The sequence below is a fragment of the Meriones unguiculatus genome, chromosome 3 (genome assembly GCF_030254825.1).
Source record: "Meriones unguiculatus strain TT.TT164.6M chromosome 3, Bangor_MerUng_6.1, whole genome shotgun sequence".
Lineage (NCBI taxonomy): Eukaryota > Metazoa > Chordata > Mammalia > Rodentia > Muridae > Meriones > Meriones unguiculatus.
Genome location: NC_083351.1, coordinates 94583237 through 94602106, shown reverse-complemented (window position 1 = coordinate 94602106; position 18870 = coordinate 94583237). Strand labels below are relative to the sequence as shown.

General features: G+C 46.3%; 1 protein-coding gene across 1 annotated transcript in view; it reads right to left on the bottom strand.

Annotated features, from left to right (window-relative positions):
• The window catches only part of Ice1 (interactor of little elongation complex ELL subunit 1), a 46492-nt gene that overhangs the window by 11973 nt on the left and 15649 nt on the right, over positions 1–18870 (bottom strand). The window contains exons 7-14 of the mRNA XM_021652996.2: positions 18707–18744; positions 16912–16994; positions 16647–16686; positions 16507–16563; positions 9776–9862; positions 7867–8270; positions 1284–5981; positions 260–428 (exon numbers count right to left, since the gene is read on the bottom strand). Coding sequence (XP_021508671.1) covers positions 260–428; positions 1284–5981; positions 7867–8270; positions 9776–9862; positions 16507–16563; positions 16647–16686; positions 16912–16994; positions 18707–18744 — 5576 coding nt within the window. The remainder of the gene's footprint in view (positions 1–259; positions 429–1283; positions 5982–7866; positions 8271–9775; positions 9863–16506; positions 16564–16646; positions 16687–16911; positions 16995–18706; positions 18745–18870) is intronic.

Below are 18870 nucleotides of genomic sequence, written 5' to 3'. Positions count from 1 at the left end.
CTATACAAGTGTCAATACATGTGGCAGTGCAAGTAAATCTAAGTAAATGATATTGAAACTACTATAATTAGGTAGATTCACTTAAGCTTTCTAATAGAGTAAACCCCCCCCTTTTTTTAAAAGACAGAAACTCTAGACCATGCTAGTTTCAAACTGAGAGACTGAAAACATTATTTTTAAAGATAAGCAGTGGAAAAAGACAGAAGCAGCGCAATATGAAACTGAACATTCAATATAGACGTACTGCACCCGAACACACCTTCCTTCAGAAGGCTGTAACAGAACAAGCGCGCCCTTTCCAGGTCTCCAAGCTGCCGACACATGCCCACATAAACTCTGCATAGGGCATGGACGTAACTGTGGTCCAGAGATGCTTTCTGAACCTTTAGCTCTGAGAGAATAGAGCGAAGTAAGTATTCTCCTAAATGCTAGATTGGGAGGAAAAAAAAGAAAGAAAAGCATTATGGTCAGTGATATAAGAACCAATCCTAATTAGGTATCTATCAGACAAAGAAAACTCACAAAGCATCGGAAGGTAGGCCACAATAACTGATAACAACTTGCCTAGCATGGTAGCCAGGGGTGTAGCTAGAGGTGAGACAACTCCCTAGGACTGACCTCTTGAGATCAGTCAAACTACAGATACCACAGCAAGTCTATAAATACACCTCCTTGCCTAGGACGACATGGTCATCACTCAGATAAACTGTAATTCATGTTTTTTTGCTAAGAAATCATGTGTGCAAGTATGTGTGTATGTACATAAAACTCGGGCTAATTACAAACTATCACTGAAAATTTGGTAGCTCTTCGCACAGAATATAGTCCCACAAAGACAACTAAGTCTCTTAGGCTTGTTGAAAGGTAGTAATCAAGAACAGTGTGTTTTTCCCCTGAGGACATCCTGGATGCACCAGTGGCCACTGAAGGTGATCCGGCAGGCGCTGGAGTCGCCTGGCAAGGAGCTACAAAGTCTGCAGGAGCAACACAGCAACACAAAGTCTGCACAATGCTCTGACCACCATCTAAGGGAGGGTAAGACTAGCATGCAATGGTAATGTAGCACGCTGGAGGGGCATAATTCAAGCTGGAAACGCCAGCATCATCTGGAAATGTTTTTTGTTCTGACAGATTTTCATCTATAGAGTTTTATGTGTCAAGCCTCCACTATCTTCCTCTATTTCTAGTCTATAGATGCAGGCTAGAACTTCAGTGTCACCTGCACTAGCCAGTACCTGCTCGACATTTATGCTTAATACACTCAGAGAAAGGCTGTCACGTACCTTGTTTGTTGTGCTAAATTCATAAACAACTTCTTTCTCTTGATCTCTCATGACAGGCTTTTTGGAGATATTTCCCACATACACGTGACTACGAATGACAGGTAGCAGGTCAAAGGAGGATTCCGCAATCTTCCTCAGAGCCTGAGCTATGGCTTTGTTATATGACTCTGCCATCTCCCTTGGGTTTACGTGCAGCTGTGATGCTGGACTGCAGACGCGGACATCAGTTTGCTCTTCCGCAGCTGGGACAACGTCAGCGGCTGGGATTCCCTCTTGCGGGTCCTCGGGAATGCCCGCTACTGTAGCTTCACTGGTGTCTGGCTCTGGGGACTCAATGTCCAGGCGCAGTCTTTTAGCACTTCTCAGCATGGATGCTGCTAGTGTTCTTTTCCCACCTGCATCCTGCTGAGCACCCGAGTCTTGTGACTTACCTTGGCTACTCTCACCACCAGAACTGCCCCCTGTTAGGACAAAAGCAGTTGATGTTGAGGTGATAGCTTTGAGTCCTAGGAGAGCACTGACACGCCCTGGCAACACCTTTCCATCCACAGAGGAACCTCGGGACAGCTGCATGTTTCCTTTGAGGAGGCTGAGGGTCCGGGCCCTAGCAGATAACTCTGGGTACATGGTGTCAAGGATTTTAACTGAATTCTCCTGTGGCCCGCTTACAGCAGCATGGCCTGGGGCACAGGATGGCAGACGGCCAGGCACGGGAAGTGCATGCTTTGGTGTAGCAGCACAGAACTGCAAAGGAGAGGACACCATCCTTCCACTAGTGGCTGTAGTCGATGGGGATGGAGAGGGGTCCAGAGGGGAAGCCTGTTGGGGTTCCTCAGGCCATGGAGACAGCACAGGAGGCCTTGGAACTTCACACAAGGGGGAAACGTGGCCAGCAGGTGAAGACAGTGAGGATGGACTAGAACTTGTTATCAGAGGAGACAGTGGCCGTGATGTCCTTGGAGGTGTGGCTATTAGTGGGAGGAGCAAGGGAGGCAATGGAGGACCCACTTCTTGCCGGATCTTGCTCAGAGTATCGGGAGAACAGTTGGTGGGGGTGGACATATCTGTTCCTGCCACAGAGGGCTGAGCTTGGCTTCTTGGCATTTTTGTATTTGCTGTTTCCCCTGATGTTGGCTGAGAGACTTCATTCAGATGTACTTCTCCTCTGTTGAGTCCTTGTGTCTTTGCTAGCTTGCCTGACTGGTCTTTGTTGGAAGTCTTTGATCGAGTCTTATTTTTCCCAAGTGGCTCTAATTTCCAGTTATAATATGTGTGATCAGATGCAACTTTCTCCGTCTCAAGCGTCTGGTCGTACATCTGAGAACGAACCCAGATGCTGGGTTTCACAGGTCTGTTCCGAAGACGAGTCTTATCAAAGTTGGCACTCTGCCCACCATTGGAAACATCCTCCTGGACACCAGAGAGAACACCACTACATGCAGGCTCCTGAGGTAGAGGGCCAGCAGGGCTGGCTTCGGGGGACTTCTCCACATACCCATCCTCTAGGCCTCCCTGATCCTGGGAAACGGCAGCATCCACAAGAGTGTCACCCAAAACTACTTGTTCTAGGCTAGGGGAGATGGCAGTGCCACTGATGATAGTCCAGCTGTCCCCCTTTTCGATCACGAGGTCTTGATCCTTACTTATAAGTACACTTATAACTTCGGAGGTCACTGCAGAGATCTGACAGTGAAATGCTGTCTCTGCCACAAAGTCAGCACTCTGCTCTGTCCCTAGTGGGACTGGAGAGTCAGAGCTCAGGGCCAACAGCTCCCCAGGTTCTGTCAGTCCCTCTTCCGAAGTGCAGAGGCACCCCTCAGAGTTGGTCTCATCCTCACATCTACTCTGAATGTGCTCAGGGTCAGAGCTGCTACTCTGTGGGGGGCTGTCTCCAGCATCCACAGCTGCTGGTTCAGGCAGTTCAGCAGTGTGAGATGTGGGGCTGGATGTTTCCTCAGGCGGAGTGCTTTCTGTCAGGTTTTCAGCTGCCTGGCTGTGATGCGTATTTACAAGCAACAGATGCTCAGCATCCTTCCCACCGCAGTCCCCAGGGTTGGCATGAGTTTCTTCCCCAGTCTTGGTGAGAAGATCAGATGGCATTTCCAGAGGACACTGAACACGGTAGTGTACATTCCTAACACAACAGTTGCTGCCCTCTGACTCAACCCACTCGTCCGAGGCTCTGAGTGCTTCTTCTTCACGGAACCTCTTCCCACAATTCTTTCTGGAGATTTCATTTTGTTTTACCTCTTTGTTCATTTCTTCATTTAGGGCTCCTTTGCTAGAACATTCTGAAACAGAAGCCCTTGACCTGCTGTCCCTTAGCTGACAACTTTCCAGAAATGAAACCACCTCTGAGGTAGCACGCTTGTCTATGTATGGAAAGGTGCTCAAGTTACACTCTTGCAGTGCGGAGGTCAGATCGCCTACATCTGAGGTGAGCCCTGCCCCACCCACCACAGCCTCAGGGTCTCCTGAATGTCTCTGTGAGGGTCCTGCTGCTGCACCCTGCTGTCTGTGCCCCATCGTGCTCTCAGCCTCATGCTCTCCCTCACTGCAACTAACAGCCTCCTCCTCCACTTCAGTGTCCTCCTCTCCCTTCTCTCTAATGCCTGTGTAGGAGTAGGAAGGCCCAGGGAGACTACTTAGGGAGGTAACTCGCCTCTCCTCATCTGCCTTGCCAAGGACTGAAGCACAAACAGGGCCTGTGGGCACACAAGTCCTCAGATGACCCCTGCTTGGCACTGTGGGAGGTGCACTGGCATTCTGTGGAGCACCATGAGACTCTCTCACAACTACAGGGGCCTCAGTGATTGCCTGGTGACGGGCTCCATGGGGCATATGTGCAGCAGGACAGTCTCTGGATGTCACTCCAGATGGAAGGAGCTCCCTAGCCTCCAGCCTACTGGCACCTGACTGTGTGGTTTGGGGAGACTTCCTGGGCTTCTGCAGCACTGGTTCATTCATGACACGCTGGCTCTGAAAGAGGTCGTCTTCAGAGGAGAAAGCTAACTTAGGATCTCTGGAACAACCAAGCTTCTCCGCTGGCAAGGAGCCACTTGGAGAATCACAATTTGGTTTTCGCCAAGACACAGGAAGTTCTGGAGAAGGGCTTTCCTCATCAGTGATCCTCTCAGGGCCCTGTGCTGTGGGGTCCCTGTCTCGGGCACACTCTTGTACCGATGGCGTAGGACCTCTCTCCTCGCTACTGTCTGTAGCAGGGCTCGGTGTGTTCCCACGTGGCTGCCAGTGCTCCAGGCTGCTATTCTGCATCCTCTCGGGTCTTGCCTGCTTTGTTATGACTGACACTTGGTTCGGCAGCAAAGCAGCAGCTGCCTTGAACTGCAGAGGAATAGTTCTTTCTCCAGGGTGTCCAAGCATGGCAGTCAGTCTGCTGTTCTGTGAGGCTGGTGCTGCCTTCTCCGGCTGCAGCCTGGTCCTTTGTTGGTGTTCTGAGGTAGCTCTAGGGCTGACCCCACTACCTCGCTTTAGGACATCACTGCGGTGCCAAGAGATACTGTCAGCAGAAGCAGGGCTCCTTCTGGAGAAGCCAGCCTGAGAATGTGCTAATGATGTCCAGTCTGACTTAGGCAGTGTGAGCGCAATGCCTGGACCTCGGCCTTCACACTGTCCCTCTTTTGTTGGCTTCTGAAATACTGACTGGGGAAGAGAGTATGCATTCACCGTGCTTTTTGAAGCACTGAAAGGTTCTAGGCCCCTGTTCTTCCAACCACTGAAGGTAGATGTTCCTAATTTTGACTTGGAACTCAAAGCAGACAAGCTGTGTTCTTGGTCACTTTCTTTTAGAAAACACGTTGCTGGCTCAGACTGCAGGAGAAATGTGTTTAATGTCCTGGCTGGTGACTTTTGTTCTGAACGCTGCAGGTCTGTGCAGGTTACTTCTGCTGGCGTAGTCGCACTGACACCGCCTAACCAAGAGGCCTGGCGGTTACTGTACAGAGACACAGGTACGGAGGTAGCAGAGGAGGAGGAGGGAAGACTGGCTGGACGGTCGTGCCCTGCTGCAGCTGTGCACGTGCCTGACTCTAGAGTGCACTCTGGCACATCTCTTTCCTTTCTCTGAAAACGGTCTGGACCCGTCACATGGTGTGACTTGGAAGCAAATTCATCAGTGAATGTCCATCTAGAGAATTCTGACTGTGGAGAGCACAACGCTTTTGGAGATGGGGTGTTTCCTTCAGATTCTATGAGCTCATTGAACGTCCTCTTGCCAAGGGGAGGATAACAAACATCTGATTCCCCAGTTCCAACTTCCTTGTTCCGAGCTGGCCACAGTCTCCTATTATGCTTAAGAAGCCCTTTCCCAACTTGCACAGACTTATCCATCTCCCTGACCTGCGCCTTTCTTTCTGCCTCTTCGACAGAGTCTCCTCTATTCCTCAGGAACCCCGAAGGTCTTATCCACTGCCTTCCCTGAGCCAGAGATGACGTGGCTGGCAGCTCTCCCAGTGCTGCTCTTCCAGGATCAGACCCAACACGTGTCCGTGTGTTTACAGCATGGGCAGCTTCTGGTGACCTGGGCTTTTCCATGCATGCATCATTCCTTTTGATTCTTTCAAGCAAACCCACATAACCCTGTGACTCCTCTGTGTAGTCTTCTGACGCCAACTCCACAGAGTTTCCAAGTGGGGCAGAGTCACTGTCGCTGGAATCCGTGAACTCTCCAAAGGAGGACTCCTTAAAAGGACACAAAGTACACCGTCACTGTGAGCACAACTAAACACATCTAAAAGAGAGGGTGCTTCCTGAAGAGGTTCTCAGAATTCACACCTGTAGGGGTGGGCCATGCTCTGGTGTGCTTTACCCAATCCTTAAGGAAGCTCCTGAGTGCCAATCTACCTAATACCCAGGTCGGGTCTGTCCCTTCGACTCTCATGCATTCCCAGTTCCGGGTTTTGTTACAGAGAAGGCTCTGTACTGAGTGTATGGTCCTCTAATCTATCACTCTTTTTCAGACTCATGTCCAGGCTAGACCCTGCCATGTTACTATTCTGGGACTGCACGGATCCTACCACATATCTCCCTCATTCTCCTTAGATGGCTGTCTCCTTCTCCTTCACCATGTTTGCCAGCCAGTGGAGTCATCTCTGCTCCAAAACCCTCTTTTAACCCCAAGTAGAGGCTCCCATTTGGGTTATGTCATCAAAAACCACCATTCCTATGCATAAGGAAGAGTGAACTCAAATACTGTAACATAACTATTCTAGTATAAAAATCCCCACTCGCAAATGCTTTAAGTCAGATGACCTCTTCTCCAGCCTTCCCTCACATTCCCTCCACCTGTCTTTCTTCCCTGCCTCTGTTTTCACTTACTTCCTATAGCTGCCCTGGGTTCTGACTGGGTCCCCACCTTTTCTAAATTCTTACTGAATGCCACCCCAGCTACATGGCTCTGCTGTACACAAACAGTCACTGGTTCTAAAAGTCTATGTCCTGCCCATCTCCATAGCAGCTAGCAAGTGTGTTAGTGTTAGATGAGACAGGGCCCGTGTAAGAAGTTAGTAGAAACACTGACGAGTACTCATACAATTCCCAAGTGGACCTCTGTAACACATTTTAAATTGGCTGTCTTGCAACCATTTGACTCCATCTCCTTGAAGAACACAATGAAAATGTTACCAAGTACCACTCCTCAAGTCATTTTTTAAACTAAGCCAGCTTCTGTGTTCCCAATGTCACAACCTGTGTCCAGAGAGTAAGAATTAGTCCTGAGCAGCGTTCCTCCTGCTTCTGTTGATCCTTTACTCTTCACATGGTGACTAGGCACAAACTGTTGCGAGTCAAGAACTGCCCCCCCCTCCCCGCCAGGCAGGCACGAGTCCCTCAGGGAGACTCGGCCCTTCCAGAAATCCCACATCAAGCTCCCCCAAGCCACACTTGCTATGGGTCAAACCCTGCTGGAGAGCGGCTTCTCTCTTGAATCCACCGCTCTTCACAGCTTTCTCAAGGGCTCCTCTGTTCCAGGCACAGGTATGCCGCCTCTCCTAGGCAGAGCTCTGTCCTCCAAGGCACAGTGCCCCGTAGGCTGGCCAGCTCCACCCGAGCAGAGGAGCTCCATGCGAGCCCTACCTTCACACAGAGCCTGACACTGCATCTCCACCACCTCTGAAGCCACAGTACCTGACTAGGTGTCTTAAGTGAAGTGCATGCCAAGTCTCCTTAGGGGAGCAAGCAGTATGTAAGCATGTGGAGATATACCCAAGGCTCGGATGTTCCTGGGGGAAGGGGCAGGAATGTTAGACATGGAGATTTTTCTCTCCTTGGAAAAACCCATGTCTGTAAGAACATGCTTCATCCTCTCCAGCTTTATCATGTCCTATGCACTAGCAATAAAAATAAATGCCATCTTCCTACATACAAAGTGTAATTAAAGATAAATAAAATGTAACCATAATACAGAGAGCATATGTTGATCCAAAGGGCCCTGGTACTTTTTATTTTCTCATGTTACTTCACAGTAAAACTGGCTAAAACGAATAGCTTAGCCTGAGTACACTAATACCCTTGAAAGACCTTGAACAAACACATCCAAATGGAATTAAAGTTCAGAAAACCAACTCACAGGTGCCAGGGAGGAAGGAAAAGAGCCTGGGTGTGGCGACGCCCTTGGAGGAGGAGAGGGCACCGGGGAGAGAAGAGGAGGGGGGAGTTTGAAGAAATCAATTGCAGCTTGAAGGTCATCATCAAAAAGGTGTTCATGGTCATGGATGTTGGTTCTGCTGCCATCTCCAGGCCTCTGCACTGAAACTTCAGGATGCTGCTCCTCAGGAAAAGTGTGCTCAGTGCTGGGGCTTGCTCCTCTGGGCTGCTCATCTTCTGCACTGTCAGAGGAAGTAAAGTCGCCCTCCATCTCCATGGACAGCTTGGTGAAGAAAGAATGCATGTCTGCTGTCCCGGAAGGACTGTCATGCACTTGGAGTAGCTCATCTTCCCCGGAGGCTCTGGATGCACGGTTTCCTTTGGCAGCTTTTTTTGAGCAGGAGAGAAGCAGGCATCACATATTAATAATGCAAAGGAACTTACAAATTACATCCTGACAACAGCTCAAACTGGTAGTAGTTAACTTGAAACGAGTTGCCAGCTTTAAGAAGGTCAACTTCTAAAATATCATGTAGACTGGGACAGGGATGTGGATGGAGTGTGGTCCATAGAGGGACCAGGGCCAGCTTGTAGCACAGCAGCAGGGACAGAGACCTGACTGCCTTATCACACACTGGGAGGCATTGTCCCTTCAATAGTGGTGTCATGCACTTTGTACAGCATGCCTATGGAGAGGTTTGGCACTGGTTGTTTTCAGATTGCTTTTCAGAAAGATAAAATTGTCTGCCTCAACTTGTGGGCACAGATCTATTTCTCTGCCCTACTGGCTCCCTCAAATATTGATAGCATGGGGTGACAAACAGGCAACTATACTATATTGTGAGAGGGTTTTGAGTTTGATGGACTTCAGTTGATAACGATGTTTTAGCCAAGAAATATGGATCCCATAGCATCACAGCAATCACTAAGTCACACAGGAGGAGACTTGTTCAGAGAAGTGGGATTGTGCCAGTGGACAGAACCTCAAGGTGAGACTTCAACAAAAGTGACCTGAGCAGGACAAGCATGTGTGAGGCCCAAAGGAGCTGCTCTGGAGGAGCTTCCAGTAAGCACAATCTTACAATACCCTGGGAAGGAGCAAGCTGCCCTGATGTAAGCAACAGACAACAGAGTCAGCAGCAGACAGGGAAGCATGAGACTGCAATGCACTGGCAAGTAGGAGAGCAACACTGAAACAGACCAGAATCAATAGCGGAGAGGGGCAGGCTTCCTTATGCAAGAACTCCTGTAACTAAACAGAGGACTTAAAAAAAAAAAATCTTCAGCTGGATGTGGTGGCAATTGCCCATAATCCCAGCACTCAGGGAGGCAGAGGCAGAGGCAGGCAGATCTTTCTGAGTTCCAGGACAGCCTGGTCTCCAAAGTGAGTCCAGGACAGCTAGGGCTACAGAGAAACCATCTCAAAACCAAACAACAACAAATGAGAAACAAAGGAGAGCTTCTACGGGTCTGATGCTCATGATGCTCAGTGGATGAGAGAGTGACACACATCTTGTTACCAGTCCGCACAGCATCCAGAGCGGAAATCGAGTCCAGGACTGGATCCAGTACAGGTGGGAAAATGTGCAATTCCCATGAGCCCCACAGCGCCTTAAGAGGACTGGGAAGTACTTCTGAGGGTCTTTCCCACTGTTTAATGATCCCTGCAGTACAGTAAGACTGCTTGGTCTCCCACATGTACCTGCCAAGCAGGCCTTAGTTTCTCCTCCAAGTGCTCTGGTGAGAGGTCGACTATTTGCTGGATTAAACTCATACTGCTTAATACCGTTTCAAGTGCGCACTCTCGGCTACACACTGGAGGCTTCAATGCAGCCCGTGGCACCTGCTGTCACATTCATGTGTAAGGAACCTCCTTCTGTGGCGTCGCTCACCTGGAATGCGCCTGCCGCTCTCCCCGGACAGCCTGTGTGCAGTGTTGACACAGAGCCACAGCTCTTTCAAGAGAACTTTTACTTTCCCTGTGAAAGGCAAAACACCAAGATCAGTCACAGTCTTGTGGAGCGGAGACTTCTTCTCCAATTAGGAAGCAGCACTCAAAACTCCCACTGCAACCACTGTGCATAATCCAGTTAATTGTTAACAAAAAAAGTCAAGCAACATTTCTGCTAAAAACTGAAGACCCAACATATGTTCATTTGCTCTTTTTTCTTGCTTCCAGAGCAGTGGTTCTTAATCTCCCCAACACTGTGACCCTTTAATATAATTGCTCATGTTGTGGTGACCTCCAACCATAAGTTATTTTCATTGCTCCTTCATAACTATAATTTTGTAATGTAAATATCTATGTTTTCTGATGGACTTAAGCAACCCGTGCACCCATAGGTCTAGAACCACTGTTCTAGGGAAGGATTCAGAAGACCAGCCTGTTTGTGTTTAGGGCAAGCGCGTTAACAAGTGACCTTGTGCCAAGTGCAATGCGAAGGGTTCAACAGTAGCAAAGCATCCCTCAGTTCCATGAGTCCTTCAGCAGAGGCACCAGACAACCACGTACCACTATGCAGAGGACTGATGCACATGAGGGGAGAGGTGGACACAATGTGCTTCTAATGCCTGCAGAAGGCACTTGCAGCAGTGGGCAGGAGTACACACTTCCACAGGGATGAGAAACTGCCGGGACTTTTAAAGTTCCAAAAACATCTGGACTCTCAAACTGCTACAGAACAATTGACCCAAGCTGAGAGAACAAGGGGAAGTGTAGGCCAAAGAGGCCCGATGAGAAGCAGAAGGATAGCATAGTATCAGGGGTAAAGGGTCTGTAACTCATTAAAATACACAGACTTCACAAATACCCATCAAAGCAAAATATAGTCAAAAAATAAAAGCATAAAGAACTTAGAGCATGGATTAAAAAAAAAAATAAACCCAGACTCATTAAATTTCAATGCGAAACAATTTTGAGGCCAAATCAAAGTTCTCTAATAGTGTCCTTAAACCTAAGTTTCTAAAGTAAGCTTTATTGAAATGGGTAAAACTTTTTTTTCTTAGACAGGGTTTCTCTGTGTAGCCTTGGCTGTCCTGGACTTACTTTGTAGATCAGGCTGTCCTTGAACTCACAGAGATTCACCTACCTCTGCCTCCCTGAGTGCTGGGATTACAGGCGTGCACCACTGTACACAGGTGAGATGGGTAAAACCTTTAACCCAGGTCAAGAGAATATGGAACAGATCAATCTTTCATATTAAAATCTCCAGGAGATCAGCCACAGGTTTTAACACAGTGCAATCATATTAGGATACTAAACCATGTCACCCCAAAATGAAGTACACATGTGGGGACATCAAGACAAGCACAGCTAACATAGTTACAAGGAAATCTGTACAGTTGGGTCCCCATCTGTCCTATTCCAGGTCAACCCCATTATCTGGAGACCCCAGGAGTCTGAGTTCTAAACCCTGTGGCTAAGAAGATCATCTGAATTATGATTTAACCTAATCCAGAGCCTGTCTCCAAACTGTAATCCCCTTTGTTTAAATGACCTGACGACGGTCCCTGCTTAGTACACATACCCCAAGCAGAACACACAGAATACTAAAGATAAAGAAAGCACGTTATTTTTTCACCCTTCTGGAGGACAGTCACAATGCGTGGAGTACATGAGCCTTTTTATGAATGCCCCTATGCCTAGACCTTTCCAACAAGCAGGGAAAAATTGTCAGTACAGCGCTGACTTAGCTGTGACTGAATCTATGTTTAATCTCTGAAGGGTTTCTTCTTTTATTACAATCTAAGGTGCTTACAACTATTTCTGACTTTCCCACTCCAGTGTCACTTTGTATCATGAGCACCTTCTGTAATTATGATGAGTATGTAAGAGTGTGGCTAGAGCAAGGTCCTGCTCAGCTCTTCCTTTAAGGCAGTTTACTGCTCTGACAGACACTCCTCCTGCCAAACTTCCACTGTTCAGTACCTGCTGAGCTCAAGCAACACCAGTTATAAATATGTTTAAGCATGGCTGACATTTTTATGCTCTATCCTCGTTCTCCTATGACGCTATACATTGCTTTAGGTCTTTCTCCAGACACCTGATGGTTCTGAACATTCTGTAGCCAGAAAAAATGATCTCCTGAAAAGTGACCTGTCATCTACTTTCCACACCTGAGTACACTGGGAGCAGAAGCTGCAGTGTGCAGAGCCGGCACAGGCACAGGCACAATCATTGTAGCGGCGTTTTCCGCTTTTATTGACTTAAGGAAGGAGAGACTTTTTATCAATATAACCTTCATTTGTTTGACTCTATTAGCCAACCTTCACGAAGTTTTAAAAGATGTTCTAACGAACTCTGGGTATGTGATTTACACAGTCAACACAAATGGACACTCTCATAGTTGCCTCTTTAGCCTCTCTAACCTTAACTCCTTCTTTCAAAGACACACATGGAAGTTTTGCTGTGAAGACTGGGCCATTTCCTCAAGAATCCCTGGGAGCTTTGTCTAGCATAATTCCATGTGCATGGGCACAGGGCAACAGTATTTTCTCAAAAGACAGCACTGATCATCTCCCCAGCATTCTGAGTGCTTTACTCTACAGGAGGGTTCTGAACTGGGACTTTCTCCTGGCCTTACCACTCTCACAGGCACTGCTGTGCTTGTCCTAAGTCAGCCCCATGTATTCCACATTCTGCTTCACTGATCCGAGGCACTGGCCTTCCTAGCATGCTAGAGATGTGCTCTGCCCTGTGGTGTCAACACACACTCCCTGTGCTTTATGCTCGGGAACTTTCATTTTTTTCCCTTGCAGATTATTCCTCCAAGATCTATTCACCCCTCTAAAACCTTCTAGCAGATGAATGCTGAGACTGCTGGCTTCTTTTTCCTGGGCATCTGTGTCTCTGCCATCTTTCACGCTGTCCCTTTGCAGTACATTCTCAGAGATCCCACACTTCATTTCCCAGGTTAGGAAATGGACCTATTAGTGCAGCCAACACTTCATGTAGGCAGCTGGGCTTTAACTCTTGAGGCCCACCGCCTCTTGTGATGCCAGTGGGCATGCTCCTGAACATGCTCAAGGTACCAACGGGATGGAGGGTTTCTCTTACTCATGACTTAATACTATTCTTCAAGCTTCCAGAATTTGTGGGCTTTTTCTCTCACAATTTTTTCTAAGTTTTACTGTCTATTTTTCTAAGTTTTAATCAAGGGTTTAGGCAGACACTGGCAGCAGACAAAGTTTCCTTCCTTTCCTACACTCTGAGTTTACTATCTGTCAAACACTGCAGGTTCTCCTTTCATGAACCTTGTGGAAGGCTGGTGAGTAGGCCTGTTTATGAGAATTTAAACATTGTATAAACATCTTACTGGGGCACAAGCAGACAGCCCTCAAAGCAGCCATTACCTACACAATTATTTCACCTCTAACAATTCTCAGAGCTCACACTTTAACAAACTACACCTGGAGGTTCTGGGAAAAAAAAAAAACCTCAGGCAACAGTTTCTAAAGCTGTCTGGCTGATTCATCCTCCCCTTTAATCAGTTATTTGCAGAACATTAGTGCTCTGTTCCTCTGGTTTAGAAAAGTGACCTTCAAAACTCCGTTCTCTATAGATGCTGAAAATCTAAAGCAGTGGTTCTAACGTTCCAACACTTTAATAGAGTTCCTCATGTTGTGGTGACTCCAACCATAAAATTACTTTCATTGCTACTTCATAACTATAATTTTGCTTTTATGAATTTATGTAAACATCTGTATTTTCCAATGGTCTTAAGCAACCCCTGACCCCTGTAAAAAGGTCATTGTCAGGAAGCTACTTCTGTTTTTTGGAGACAATGTATCGATAGCCAAGGTGGCTTCAGATTCAAGATGCTTATTCATGACTTTCTAAACGCTGAATTACAGCATCAGGCTCAGGAACATAGTTTTGTTTCAAATTAAAGGTTTTTTTGTTTTTGTTTTTTTTACTGGAACTTAGTAGGAAAAAAAGTGGTCCTGGGAGGCCTTTTGTAAAGGAAATTCAATTCAGTCCTCTCAGTGCCAAACTTGTCAATTACTTCCCAAAGCCAAGCATTAATTGGAAACACAACTAAGGGAACAGTTAAGAATTAGGAAATAAATGCATCAAGGTGCACAGCTGACATTTATCTATTTACTTGAAAAAAATTTACAATAGACAATATTCCTATTCTCATCAACAAGGAAGATACAAAACACAACATAAAATCATTCTGAAAAAAAAAAAAACAAGTTCTTTGAAGCTTAAGACATTTTTGAAAGCCAGGATGTAATGACGGAGAACCACTGTAGGAGGCATGGAGTCCTTTTCAGCAGAAACGATGGCACACAGACTGCTGCTACAGAAGGGCAGACAATTAACCTCAATGGTGGACAACTGGCTGGGAAGGTGAAGCCAGCCAGACCTCTGCGATGCCTGTGAGACCCTGCTCTCTACACCAGGTAGGAGAGGGCCATCAAAGAATGAGAGCTCCATGAACCATCCTTATCAGCACCCACTGCCTAATCCCAAGGCTAGGAGAAACAAGAACTTATTTTCTGAATCAAAAGAAAAGAAAAAAAGATTTCCTTGTTTTTAATTGCTGAGTAATATTCCATTGTGCAGATGTACCATAATTTCTGTATCCATTCCTCAGTTGAAGGCATCTGGGTTGTTCCCAGATACTGGCTATTACAAATAAAGCTCCTACAAACATGGTTGAGCAAATGTCCTTATTGTGTACTTGAGCATATTTTGAATATATGCCTAGGAGTGGTATGGCTGGATCTTGAGAAAGCGCTATTCCTAGTTGTCTGAAAAAGTGCCAGATTGATTTCCAGAGTGGTTGTACAAGTTTACATTCCCACCTGAAGAGGAGGAGGGTTTCCCTTTCTCCACAACCTCTCCAGCAAGTGTAGTCACTTAAGTTTTTGATCTTGGCCATTCTGATGGGTGTAAGGTGAAATCTCAGGGTCGTTTTGGTTTGCATTTCCCTGATGGCTAATGACGCTGAGCATTTCTTTAAGTGTTTTTCTGCCATTCGATATTCCTCTACAGAGAATTCTCTGTTTAGCTCTGTTCCCCATTTTTTAATTGGATTACTTGGTTTGTTGCTTTTCAGCTTCTTTAGTTCTTTATATATACTGGATATTAGCCCTGTGTCAGATATAGGTTGGTGAAGATCCTTTCCCAATCTGTAGGAAGTCTTTGGTAGGAATTGGAAAAGATCATCCTGAGTGAGGTATCCCAGAAGCAGAAAGACACACAGGGTATATACTCACTCATAAATGGATATTAGACATATAATATAGGATGAACCTACTAAAATCTGTACACCTAAAGAAACTAATCAAGAAGGTGGACTCTGGCTAAAATGCTCAATCCCCATTCAGAAAGGCAAAGAAGATGGACATCAGAAGAAGGAGAAAACAAGGAACAAGTCAGGAGCCTGACACAGAGGACCTCTGAAAGGCTCTACCCTGCAGGGTATCAAAGCAGATCCTGAGACTTATGGCCAACCTTTGGGCAGAGTGCAGGGAATCTTATGAAAGAAGGGGGAGATATTAAGATCAGGAAAGGACAGGAGCTCCACAAAGAGAGCAACAGAACCAAGAAATCTGGGCATAGGGGTCTTTTCTGAGACTGACACTCTAACCAAGGACCATTCATGGATATAACCTAGAACCCCTGCACAGATGTAGCCCATGGCAGTTCAGTGTCCAAGTAGGTTCCAGAGACTGTCTCTGAGATGAACTGATTGGCCTATTCTTTAATCACCTCCCCCTGAGGGGGGAGCAGCCTTGACAGGCAACAGAGGAAGACAATGCAGCCAGTCCTGATGAGACCTGATAGGCTAGGGTCAGAAGGAAGGAAAGGAGGACCTCCCCTATCAGTGGACTTGGGGAGGGGCATGTGTGGAGAAGGGGAAGGAAGGGTAGAATTTGGAGGGGAGGGGGAAGAGAGCTATGGGGGGATACAGAGTGAATAATATGTAATTAATAAAAACTAAAATAAAAATTTTAAAAAATGGAGAAAATGGACTTACTGAGACACTGTGCACTTGACTTCACTCCTCAGTTTATACTTTGACAAAAGCTAAGTCTTCGTGAAACTAAAATACCTTCATCCACTATTGTAACCATTTAATTTTATTTTCAAAAAACAAACAAAAGAACCCACCTTCCAATATGTAAGAACACAAATTCAAAGTCATATCTCCATTTTTAAAACAGACCAGAAAGAAAAGGCAAGCAACAAGCAGCTGAGGACCAAAAAAATCCACAGAGTATCTGGATACAAAGTCCTAGTCACCTGCAGGCAGGCCTGCTCACGGCTACTGACAGAGGCATGCACACTATGTCTGTCCTGCTATGTTCTGTGACCAGCACTGCTTGACTTGTCATATACGGTCTCCTCACTGGACTGTCCCCAGAAAATATTGCAGAGCTGTTGCCACAATTCCCTACCTGACTTAGCATTGCTCGGCACCAAGGAAGCTTAATGAATTAATCTGATTGGCTATATAATCTAGACAGTTATTTGCTGAGACTTACATAAATAATAAAATATCTACAAAGCCATATTTTTACAGTTAGGTTAAGTTAGGTTGAGCGGCACATGAGCTGCCAACCACAATAAACAATGCACAAAGCCAAGCACAACTGGCAGCATACTCACTTTTATCTATGCTTCCGTGCGAGTCACTTGAGATCTGTGTTCCAATGTGTCTCAACTCTAAAAACACATACAGAGAAGGGTTTGAAATGAACACTGCACATTACAACTGGCTCGCACATAAGCATTAACTGAATACTCACCCCTCTCATTTTTCTGTTTGGAAAATTCATCAAGCCTTTCCTGTGGGGGTGGGGGAGAAACGCCAAGAGTGCTTATGCTGTACAGAAGCAGACACTGGGGCAAAGGTTAGACAGGTGCAAGGTAACACACAGTGACAGTAGTCACAATTTGGATGCCACAGAGGCCCGAAGTCATGGATGTAAAGTGTGTGTATCTTTTACCCAGTACCTGTGTCCACAGAAGCCCAGTCAGGGTGTAAAGTGTGTGCATCATTTTACCAAGTACCTGTGTCTTCTTAAACTCCTTTTCAAGTATTTTCTTTTCATTTCTCAATTGCTTGAAGTCCTGAGTTTGCTTGACAGCAGCCTCTATGTTTAACAGGTACAGCAAAGCAACAAAAAGATGGGTGGGTTAGTGACCCAACCAAAAGCAAGCTGGTGCAAGATTTTCTCCATGTCACAGACAGTGGCTACTCATGAAGCTACTGAGCTTCCTGAGTACGCACAGGAGCTCCACAAAGAGAGCAACAGAACCAAGAAATCTGGATATAGGGGTCTTTTCTGAGACTGACACTCCAACCAAGGACCATTCATGGATATAACCTAGAACCCCTGCACAGATGTAGCCCATGGCAGTTAGCTGACTAAGGCTGTGAGGATCCTTTCTATATCAGGCATAGCAACTCTAAATCCTTCCATGCAACATTCCGGCTGGCTAGGGACAGTGTACAGAGATTTAGACTGTGAGCAAATCATTCATTCTTTTTTGATTCAAAAGCACCAAATAATGCACATAGCAGTAAGAATCTAACCAGAACTGATAGCACAAAGACCTGTGCATGCACCACTGCAGGGGAAAGCCAATTCTTGCAAGACACCAAGAAGAGTTCTTTTTTCCCCGACTTTGACTATCCTCAGTACTGTCATTATGTCCTACCAATTTCTAGGGAAACTACTTTTGTTACGTTAAAAATAAAGCCCACATCTGACTTCACAGAAGGTCTGCTCTCAAAGTTGCACACATCCTCTCATGCATTGCTCCCATCTACACATGCAAGAGAGGACAGGCTGAGAGCACAGTCATGCACCTGGTGCCTGCCAGTGTTCACGAGATGGATATTAGCCAACTGTATGTACTGTTTGAATGTAAACTGCGGAGTACTTCATCCACTCTTTGTTTTAAGTGCCCTTTTGCAACTAAATTTGAGCTCCTACATCCACACCTTACATGGAAACACCTCACTGTGAAGCAGAACACAACCACTGTGCTTCTGGGAGTCCATGTAGGTGTACACTGAACATGCTGGGCAGAGATAGTGGCAGCACAGCTGTGGCCCAAACACAAGTGTTGGCGTGAGAAAGGACCAGGTGGGGTGCTTCACAGACTTCTCTGTATGCCAGAACTATCTGTGTACAGCAGTTCCTTGACATCAACTTGGCACAGGCTAGAGTCATTTGAGAGAAGGGAACTTCAATTGAGGAAATGCCTCCATAAGATCAAGCTGCAGGCAAGCCTGTAGGGTATTTTCTTAATTAGTGATTAATGTGGGAGGGTCCAGCCCACTGTGGGTGGTGACATCCCAGTGGTGAAGGTTCTGGTTTTCTATAAGTAGGCTGAATAAGCCACAAGGAGCAAGCCAGTGAGCAGTCCCTGTCCACGGCCTCTGCATCAGTTCCGGGCTCCAAGTTCCTGTCTTGATTAGAGCTCCTGCCTTGGCTTCCCACAATGGATTGTGATACACAAGACAAATAAACCCTTTCCACCCCAAGGTGCTTTTGTCACAGTGTTTATCACAGCAATGAAAATGTTGACTAAGAGAACACATGAAGTGGCAACCTTTTCTAGTAATCACCAACTTCAATTGGAAAAAAGAAAGAAATACCTAAAATTCAATCACTGCATTTCCTTCCATGCTGCCTGTTTACAGCAATGGGTAACAGAGAAGAGAATTAACCTGAGCACCAGCACACACTCATGTCCACACACCGACCATGCCCACTGACAACTCACAGCCTCACACTTACCACAGGTCTGAACAATGACATGGCTCTGCGGGCCAGAAAAAAACAGCTGCACTTACCTTCCAGCTTCTTCACCTTAGCTTCTAGTTTCTTCTTCCTAACGATAAAACCTCCTTAGTCAGATGGCAAAAGAAATACAGTTCATCATAGTTTTCTAAGTACTAAGACTTATATAAAAAGATTTTCACTCACAACTAGTATCACATGTCAACTAAATTCCAAG